The sequence below is a fragment of the Pocillopora verrucosa genome, chromosome 5 (genome assembly GCF_036669915.1).
Source record: "Pocillopora verrucosa isolate sample1 chromosome 5, ASM3666991v2, whole genome shotgun sequence".
Taxonomy (NCBI): domain Eukaryota; kingdom Metazoa; phylum Cnidaria; class Anthozoa; order Scleractinia; family Pocilloporidae; genus Pocillopora; species Pocillopora verrucosa.
In genome coordinates, this window is record NC_089316.1 from 1,808,834 (window position 1) to 1,819,522 (window position 10,689).

At 37.8% G+C, this 10,689-nt stretch overlaps 2 protein-coding genes across 2 annotated transcripts; one reads left to right on the forward strand and one right to left on the reverse strand.

Moving 5' to 3' along the window:
* Positions 1–1,306: 1,306 nt before the first annotated feature.
* LOC131781599 (survival of motor neuron-related-splicing factor 30-like) lies at positions 1,307–7,447 on the reverse strand. Its single transcript, XM_059098291.2, has 10 exons — positions 7,368–7,447; positions 7,161–7,226; positions 6,901–6,942; positions 6,078–6,154; positions 5,497–5,587; positions 4,754–4,854; positions 3,825–3,891; positions 3,525–3,587; positions 2,483–2,569; positions 1,307–1,917 (listed from the first exon to the last, which is right to left on the reverse strand). Exons 1-10 carry the CDS (start codon positions 7,425–7,427, stop codon positions 1,837–1,839), a joined length of 735 nt encoding a protein of 244 aa, XP_058954274.1. The 5' UTR covers positions 7,428–7,447; the 3' UTR covers positions 1,307–1,836.
* Positions 7,448–7,518: 71 nt separating this feature from the next.
* On the forward strand, positions 7,519–9,219 carry LOC131781578 (zinc finger protein 79-like). Its single transcript, XM_059098269.2, has one exon. The coding sequence runs from the start codon at positions 7,576–7,578 to the stop codon at positions 8,464–8,466; it is 891 nt and encodes a 296-aa protein (XP_058954252.2). The 5' UTR covers positions 7,519–7,575; the 3' UTR covers positions 8,467–9,219.
* Positions 9,220–10,689: the final 1,470 nt, after the last annotated feature.

Sequence of the window (10,689 nt, forward strand, 5' to 3'; positions counted from 1 at the left end):
GTTTTTACTGTCGTATACACAGTCACTATTCTTGGTTTCGTGACAGCGTGACACGAATGATTATGACAGTGTTTTTGCCCATCTCAAATAAATTATCATGTTGTTCTTGTAGTCAGCTTCTAGAACTGAATGCCAGGATATTTATGACAAGTCACAGCAATGTCCTCTCACTCAGAGGATAAACCGTTTTCTTAGAATGGCGGGCAGTTATGCATCACTAAGAATATCCGGTACGCCAAGCTTCCTCTCACATCAGGTCGACGTCGTTACGCTCTTGAAGATTGTTCCAAGTGTACAAACGTTTTGGATAACATTTTGGATAACAGTCTCCTTTTAATGTGTAACTGATGGCAAATTTCCCCCTTTTTTTTGTCCCAATACATTTCTCTTAGATTAAAGAATCCTAAAGGAGCAAATAAACTATATCTATCGTGCAAAACCAAAGTTTCTAGAAACCTTTTTTGACGTTTAATCGACGGCAATTTGGAAAGGTTCCGATCCAGGAAACGTCACACGTATGTAAGGCAGCGAAAAAGGTCACGTTTAGACCTGAAAGTAACAACTTCGTCCTTGCCGTCCTGCTGCTACCTACTCTGAGCAACCCAAGGGCATTTGACTGTCCTCCACGCAAGGGTGGGTGAGAATTTAAACCTGCCAGGTAGTGTCGCAGAGTATGTGACACCAGATGCAAGTCTTCCTATTCACGGCTTTCGAGGGAGAGCTTCACATATCCATCGCCTTTGTCGCAGGGACGAAGTAATGGCGTGTTCGAAAGAGAATCCATTTGGATCATGAAGTCGAACTCATTTGGCTCACGAACTTTGGTTCCTTCGTAAACACTTCCGCTTTTGACCAATGTACTCTGAAATCGGCTGTCGTGCTTTTCCACTTGGGTTATAATGTTGCTTACGAGTATTTCGAGTTTCTCTCGAATCAGTCCGGCTTAGCTTTTGTTTATAAACCTAGCTTTTTCTTCAAATCTCTCCACAATGTACGACATGATGGCGTAAAACTCTTTCGCTAACCCTAAGCCAGAACTTTCCTTTTACGTATCACTAAATATCAAATATTTTCTCTTTCTAAACCGCGGTTTTGTGCGCTGCATTTTTTGTGGAGCCCATTGTCTTGCGCAAGGTCACGAAAGTCAAAGTAATACAATAGTCAAACATCCGCTTTTTCCTGGAACATAAGAAAGACACGATAAACAAGCAGAGATATTGCTCAGAAATAGGATATTTTAAGTCTCTCTTTCTTGAACAAGCGAGAATTGCCATCAATGGTAAAGCAGGAAAATAAAGAGGACGCATTTAACTTGTTCTTTTAATTCAACTAACCAAAATTGTTTATAAAACGCCTCTTAGGAGTTAATATATTTGAGTGGAGGATTCACCATTCAAAACCTTAATTCATTAAGCTTACAAGTGAAACTAGTCTAATTAAACACGATTTATGGTAAAAACAAAATAAAACAAACAAGTTAAAGGCAAAATTGGTTTAGGTTATAGAGAGGTAACACGAGATGAAGAGCGAAAGCTATCCTCCTAATCGCTATTTAACCCTGAAAATGTCAGTTGAGACTGCACTCTGACGTTCCTAATCCGACGATTCATATTTCTCTCAGCAGCTGTGCGAGCTGGGAGAGATAATCTTTGCTGATCTCAGTTTCATCTTTAAAAAATTTTGTAGATCACTAAGACCCACAAAACTGCAAGGTTGATTGTGCATCTATATGGAGTGTAAACTCAAAATGTGTCTGTACAGTTTTAATAGAGTTTTTAAAGTCGTATACACTGTCACTCTTCTTGGTTTCGTGACAGCGTGACACTAACGGAATTATCATCTCTTGTAAACAAGTTTGTCTGGCTGTGTGAACTGCGTCATGGGTTGTCCCCCGATTCCACATGTTCCAACACCAACCTTGAAAGGTAAGAATAATTATGTTGGTGTTTTTGGCCATCTCAAATAAATTATCATGTTGTTATTGTTGTCAGCTTCTAGAAATGCCAGGATATTTATGACAAGTCACAGCACTGTCCCCTAAATCAGAGGATGAACCGTTTCCCTAGCAAGGCGGGTAGTTATGCATTACTAAGAATATCCGGTACGCCTCGCTTCTTCTCACATCAGGTCTTTACGCTCTTCAAGATTATTCCAAGTGTACAAACTACATTTTGGATAAGTCTCCTTTTAATGCACATTTTTCTTATTGTTCTGGTCCATTAGTCTCGTCCCTGAGAAGAGGTTAAAATTTTTGAAAACGAGGCCGTCTCCGTGATTTATTTTGACAAATTTTCAGGGTGAAGCAAGAATTTGAAAACACCGCCAGTACATGACTCAACTTAACTAAAATTCCCCGGCATGCCCAACTCGCACGGGAGTAGCGCAACGCATGACAGAACACATATTATCACCAATATTATCAGTATCATCATTAAAATTATTATCAAGCTAAGACTCGCAACATTGCAGTAGACTAACTCACCTTTCCCTGTATTGATTCTGGGGAGGCAAAAATGCTCTTTTTTGACACACCCTTTAGACTCTTTCCAGATTTGCTGGATCCACCTCCCTAAATCAAGCAGAAAAAAAAGTCTGATAACCACAAACAAACGTGTGCTTAGCTAAGTGTGTCGTGACTGCAGAATAACACAAGTTCCCTCCAAAAGAGGCCATTCAACATTCCTAATTTCTAAAAAACATATTACAATTGATCTACAACTGCAGACAAAGACAGTTGAAACAACTTATGTACATAAGCTTTTATATCCGACTCTTCCAGCTCCTTCACAACCTGTCAATGTTGTTTGATATGTTTTTTATCCTAGGAAAACATATCTTGATATACAGTAGGTGAACAAGATCAATTAACATTCACAAAGCAAGAGGAGGAAGGTATTAATATTTGGAGGCATCTTCTGCTCACGGACAAATTGTCTCCACAGGTTTTGTCACTAATTTTAACCTCTTCCATTCCTGGGTTTGGGAGTCCTTAAGTAAGTCTGCATAACTGCGTCAAAGGTGTCAGTTATGCGTGTGTCTTACTGGCCTAGCCACCCATAACTGCTCTTGCTTGTCCCCAGTTTCTGCAACATGAAGCAGGCTGCTTCAAAGCAGGTTAGGCAACACCCCCCCCCCCCCTGAGAGTTCACCAGTACCCATTTAGACTCATGAGGTGGAGAGGAGCATTATGAGAGAGAGTTGTCATGCCAAACAATAGAACACAATAAATTGGCCGTGGCTTGATGGCTTAAATCTGGATCCCTTGATCTGGGGCTCAGCTTATAACCATCAGCCCTCTGCATCCCTCAACTGCACAAGTGTGAGTCGAGTAAAATGATTTTCATGATGATGTACCCAGAAAAGTACACATTTCCATGACACTTTGGCAGAAACCCATTCAGGCTTTCTGACAAGGAGTAAGTGAAACAACTGTACAAATACTGCCACAGTGGAAAAAAAATTGATGATGATGATAATGATAATGGTAATTTAAATTATCATAAAACACACACACTCTGCCTTACTTTTGAATTATGGAAGAAATCCAACCAGTTCTGTTTGTCTTTTTCCCTTTGTTCTTCAATTTCCTTAGAAGAGATGTACAAAGCAATTTACAAACATGCACTATGTCGCAACAGTATAGTTATGACTGTTGCTTGCCAATGACCCTCAGATTAATCATTGGACAATACAATACTGTGTAGAGCAAGAATTCTACAAGATATTAATTTTGTAGATTTGCAATATTTTGGTGTCTTGCTGGAGCAAGGTTTTGTACTTTGATTTCACCAAACCTCTGACTTCCCTTATTTACAACTCTTTACCTTGGCTCTTTGTTTCTTTTTCATCATTTTCTTCTTTTTCTGTTCACGAAGAGCATCCTCATTGGCCCTACCCCCAAAAAAAAAAAATTAATAAAACAGATGTCTTGAAATCATTGAAAGAGACTGCAATTTAACACGAATTGCACAAATTGAATAAATTTCGAAAGTTAAGGATATTAGAAAGTGCTTTAAGTCAGAGTAGAGGACTTTACATGTAGTTTCTCCAATTTAACCCTTTAACCCCTTGGAGTGACTAGCATCTAATTTCTCCCAACAATTTCATCCCTGAAATTCACACATTAAGGTCTCAAGAATAAAGGAAATGATCACCAACTAAAGAACCTCTTGATTGTTAAACAAATTCTTCAAGTCTGTGCCTTAGGAAATGTGTAGCGAACAGTACAGAGAATATACAAACTGATGTCAGGGTGTAAAGGGTTGAATTTCATCAGAATTATGACTTGACCAAGAAAGTCAGGTCATTGAGCAAGAAGTAAATTTTCACAAAGCCTCCTTCTCCTCCCAGGAATAAAATGATACTAGCTAACTGTCGGGAAAACCTGATTGACTGGCAACCCATCCAGGGGGGAGTAGCAGCAGTCCTAGATGATTCAAGCTGCTGAAAGCAAAACACATAACTCTGGCAGTTATTGGCCCACTGGTTTTCACTTTAGCTATTGTTTGTTCTTTAGGTTGAGGCTAAATTTGGTGAAGGTGATTCTGCCTTTGAAACCAAACTTCTCTTTCATGCCTTTCAGAAAGAGAATGTTTTCCAATTGTCATATTTAGCAAATAGGCCACTTAAATGATAATCTACAATGTGTGAAAAAAGGAACAGGACCTGAAAAGGTTGAGTTAACCTCTGGTATAATCTTATCTGATGAGAAGAGGTATAGTAGGTACACATGCAAGTTTATGAACAGCAGTACCTAGATTTCTTTGAAGTGCTTGGTGCAGCCATAATGCTAGTTTCAGCCACCCTTTTAGGTGCGGAGGAATCAGCTTGTTCTTTTTCTCTTAGTGATGAAACCTGCATGAAATTGAAATGCACCGTGTGAATCAACACTGTTTGATTTCTGTTCACTTTGTTTGTGAATATTTTTATGTAAAATTCTTGCTTCTCTTTCCCACACTGGTATGTTTTGTTCACATGTGCTGTGTGTGTGTTTCCCTAGCTTTAATAAATCACAATCATGGAGTATATAGTGTACAATACATATAATCTGGTGATAGTGAACACTTTAACCCTTTAACTCCCATGATCTTTTTAGTAATTCTCCTTACTGTCTGCTATAAAATTCTTCTCATGTTACTTCTGAGAATTTGGTATTAGATCAACTAATAATCCCCCAATTGATACTTTTCCTGGTACTCATCACTTTTCTTCTTGATTTTGTATTGATGTTGTAAGGAGAAATTCTGTCTTGGTCACTCACAGGAATTAAAGGGTTAAATGGGAAGTGATTTCTTAAAAAAGAAAAAAAAGTAAAAGAAAACCTGACTTTGCCACAAAGACCAGCATGGCTTGAAACACAGTGCAACATCAGAAGAGGGAGAGAATCAGAGCAACACTTTTCACCTTGGTGGCACTTTGAGGATAAATCTGTGCTCCAGTAAGGGTGGGAAATACTTCTTGTTTCAGAACTATTAATATGGCTTATTACTCACTGACCTTTACAATTTCTGTATTTCCATATTTTTCAAATGAAACTGTGCATGTTGTGAAGTCTTCTGATATACTATCGATAGTTGCATCATAGTAACTGAAGAAAGAAAATAACCATCATAGCTTATTTATGATCAAACTCCATAACAAAAGCACAAATTAAAGAAAGAAAAGGAACAAAGTTAACACCAATTCTTATGATTACAAAATTCAGCTTCTGTCTTCCCCACCTGCCTGAATCCAAGGAAGGGTCCCTAGATATACTTCATTATCTCCCTCTGGCTGAAACACCATTCCTTGAATATTAATTTTATTAATTAACCCTTTGATCCCTTAGAGTGACCAACATCTAAAATCTCCTAACAGTATCACCTCTGAATCACTCATAAAGGTGATAAGAATAAGGGAAATGATCACAAATTAACGAGGCTTCTGACTGTTAGACAAATTCTCCTTGTCAGCACCTTAGGAAATATATAGAACACAATATAGAGAATATGGATACTGATGTTTGGGTATACAGGGTTAAGGACCTCATTCAAAAAAAGTACAAAATGTAGGAAACATGGTGATGCTCCAGATTTTACCTTCCATCCTGACTCCACACAGCTTGACATTTTTGTCCAACTTTCCATTTGAAGGCAGCCGAGGGAATGACAGTTTTCTAATTGAAAGGAGGCACACACATGTAAAAGATCTTAAACATGTCTGACATGAATCTCAATACGGGTGAAATCTTTCTCACATATGTTATCATACATCAAGTATGTGATCATACAATCCTTAAGTTTGTATATCTGCTGATTCAATCTTCATCACAGACCATCTGGAATTCTTGACAGGTCTCATGTTTTCTATGTACATTGTATGGGAATCAATAAAGTATATACTGAGGTTTTCGAATATTTCAATCTTGTTTGACATGTTTTTGTAGGTTTGGAGACTACTGTAAAACAAATTGAAAAGGATAAAAAAAAAAAACAAAACAAGTCAAACTTGTCATTGTGACCAGAAATTAATTTCATACTTCAACCATAAATAATAATTATCTCAGGAAGAATATTTCTTTGAGCAATTTTCAAAGACAATCTCTTGAGTATTATCTAGAATGGGTCAACAAATTAACAGGAAAAATGACCTCTGTTCCTTTTCATTTGCTTTGCTTCAAAAAGGTGGCTGTAACTTTAGTATGACTTAAAGATCAACTGAGAATATTTTCCTTTGTCTATTTAACTGATGCATGATTTATTCTTAGTGCTAAATCAGTTGCACACTCAAAATATTGAAGTTTTACACTTGATGGCGTACTGTGTATTACCTGAATGCCAATCTTAACTTCAGTAAACTGCGCAATGTGTAGTTTACTGATGTAAAGAGAATGATTGAATACATACATGATGTAAACCTTACCTCGTTCACCTTCAGAAGATCTAATGTAAGATTTATCACCTCCTGGAGTAAAAAAACAACAACAACAACAAAAATAAAGTAAATAACCATGAGTATTTGAGGGAACATAGTAACTTCAATATTCTGCAATCATTTGGTTTTGTGTGCATTTGACCGGAGACACTCTTTTGTGTGTTGAAGTACTGCACTACACACTCAAAGGCCAAACGCGAAAGAGATGATTTACCAGCAAATAAAAACAATCAAAGAGTAAACTTTACCTGTAAATCTTGTTTCAGCTTGATGAGTTCGTCATTATCTGGATCCGTCGTCAGCGCGGCTTCGACCTGGTTCAGGAAAACGTACATTTACATGTTTTCTTCTCAATTATGGACTGTTCGAAAGAATACTCAAATAGAGCTCAATAGAGCTAAAAATTGGCTATCCTGATTCATTCTTATATCTTTCAAACATTAAAAGAAACTCGCCTGTCTGAACTGAGCACGATATTCGGTAAGATTCGCTTGTAATTCTCTCGCATCCGCCATCTTTGTTTCACCCAACTTTAACCGCGTGGCTCCTAAGCTTTCAATGTCCCGGATAGAGAAACAGGGTGAGCGGCTGCTAAGCTGTTAGGGTTCCAACGAGTAGTGTGTGCTAACACTACAAGGTTGTGTTTGCCTGTTATTGACAGAAATGTCAGACATCAAGACACCAGATGATGGTTCATTCATTTGCAGTGAATGTGGAAAGACATATGAATCACTGTCACATCTCAAACAACACGAAAATATGCACAATTCTGAGAAACCGTTCAAATGTAATTATTGCAAGAAGTCGTTTGCAAAATCATCAGGCCTCCGTAGACATAAGAAATTACACAAAGCAAAGAAAGACTATCAGTGCCCAGAGTGTGATAAGAGTTATATATATTTAAGTTACCTGAAAGAACACTTTAGAATTCACACAGGGGAAAAGCCAGAAAAATGTACTGAATGTGACAAGGCATTTGTAAAACGTTCAGCTCTTGTGCGCCACAAAAGGACTCACAATGGACAAAAACCTTACAGGTGCGACCAGTGCGATCAGAGGTTCTCAGAAAGTGGAACCCTTAAAAAACACAAAAGGACTCACACTGGAGCCAGGCCCTACAAGTGTGAACATTGTGAGAAGGATTTTAAGGAGGCTTCAACTCTAACAGTGCATATAAGGACACACACTGGAATGTTACCTCATAAATGTCCAATGTGCAGCAAAGCTTTTAACATCAAACGCCACCTGAAGAACCACATCAGAACTCACACAGGGGAAAAGCCAGAAAAATGCTCTGAATGTGACAAGTCATTTGCAGATAGCTCATCCCTTCGGCGCCATAAAAAGATTCATTCTGGAGAAAGACCTTTCAGGTGTGACCTTTGTGATCGGAGATTCCTTGATAGTTGGGGTCTTAAGAAACACCAAAGAAGACACACTGGTGCCAAGCCGTTTCAATGTGAACATTGTTCTAAATATTTTGGGTATGCATCTTCTCTTAAGTATCACATGGGTGTGCATACCAAAGTGTTGTCCTTTCAATGTATAGCTTGAAGCAAAGCCTTCAACATCCATCAGGACTGGGAGCTTCACATGAAAATGCACACAGCAGAAATTGGAAATAAATGTACAGAGTTTGACTAAAAAATTTTTCTGAAGGATCAGCTGCTCTGACTGGTGTTTGTGATAACAGACTGACAACTCTAGTCCATGAAACTGTTCATGAAAGGGAGTGCAGTGCCCAAAAACCTTTTAAATGCTTATATGATCTTGAATAGATCATGAAAAGAAAAATTTCCACACTTGGTTATGTATGTAGGAGATTGGTGTTACAAGTGAAGGTTATATGACAGAAAGTTTTTCAGGAAACAATCCCTTGTTATCCACACCAGACTGCATAATAATGTCAGTGTAAAGAAGTGTGCTTTGTGTAATATGCACTTTTCTACTGAATCTCAGCCCGTTCAGCATGGCATAATTCAAAATGGTAAGCCTCCCTATAAATGTGGTTTTTGTGAGAAAAGGTTCAAAACTTTGAGCAATGCCAAAGTCCTCAAGAGAAGGCTACATAGTGGAAAGGAAGGTTATCCAAAGGAATCTAAATCCTAAAGGAGCAAACAGAATGCAGCAGGTGTGAAGAATGTTTTGTAATTGTAGCACTGTACACAAACACAAGAAGATGTTATACACTTTTAGAAAGCCCCTTACCTTCCCAGATTGTTGTGAATCTCCTGGTCCTGAAAGACCCCATACGTGTTATCAGTGCAAAAGAAGGTTTAAATCAGAATAAAGTCTCGAACCACATAATTATGTTGTTGCATAATTCTTGAGAGGGGCAAAAGTGTGTTCAGGTTTTTTGAAAGTTGGATTCCACCATATTGAATTTAAATATTCAGAGTTTGGCACATGGTATGATTTATAAGTGAGTTTATTTGGTATGTACTAAAATCATATTCAAGGTATTCAAGTGAACACTTGACACCTCCTTGACTCCATGTCACACAGCGTGGAATGCTTTCATGAATAAATACAAAGGTACATATCTGAGAATTAGTCTTGCACTTTTTTTTTTTTTTTTGAGATGTGAGCTTGGGATGCCTGTGGTCTACCACATCTCTGACCCAAAATTCCCATGTGCTTAATAAAATAATTTGTGTGGCACATCAGTAAATGTTGTTTTCCTCTCGTTTGATGTTAGTTTTGGATCTGCTTCCGTCTAGAGTTCTACTCGTAGTAATAACGTGTTTCTTCATTTTAGAACAGATTGAAAAAAACTAATAAATAAAATAAACAACAAAAGCAATGTCCCAGTTTACAAACAACAGTCCACAAAGCCACATTTTCTCGAAGTTGGTGCTGAGTAAAGTTCCAATTTAAATTTTTGTCATTAATGTTATTAAGAGTAGTATTATTTTTCAAATATCATTTGATTTAGCCAACAGTAATTTCATTTACAAGGAGAGTGTGTATTTGAAAAGTAGAATAAATGAAATGTTACAGTGTAAGTGTTATACAACAGTCATGATTATTCTTGGTGATGCTACATGCCTTCATCTGATTGGTTTTAAGAGAATCTTTGTGGTTCTATATTTGTTTTAGGTCTGGCCAAATGTGCATATGCCACTGATAATGACACATTTATCTCCATGTTGTACAACAAAGACGGTTATAAGCCTACGAAACTTCACATAAATCCCAACATGGCAAACAATGCCAATTATCAATGTTCCTCATTTGGCCCAAATTTTTGTGGTGACAATGACATCCACATAAAGTCAAATGCCATCAGCATGGAAGAGTCCTACACTGGTTGTGGTAATACCTACAGGTATGACACACTTCAGGTTACTTGAGCAGTGACCAAGTAGCAGCAGGTTGCCCTTGCAACCACTTTATGGGAAGCTACTAGTTCACCCTAGATGATGTTGGATTGTTACATGTATTATAGGAACATGAAGTATGGATTACCTCTTAGATTACCTCATGTGCATGCACACTGCCCAAAGTCACATTGGAATAGGATGGAGTTAGAGAAACAGGTGATGGCAAGTTACTGATTCATTAGGATTCAAGTATTATTTTGTATGGTTTGTGCTCCAATGTTGACAATAAAGGTACATAATGCCTTGACTGACAATGGCTTTGTTTCATGCATACAGGTGGTAGTGGATCCAGGGGAAAACCCTGAGGTGTAGCCAAAAGAAACAAATAATTAGATATGTGAGTTTACAAAAGAATGAAATAATAGTCCTGCCTCTAAACTCTTTATATTGGGTT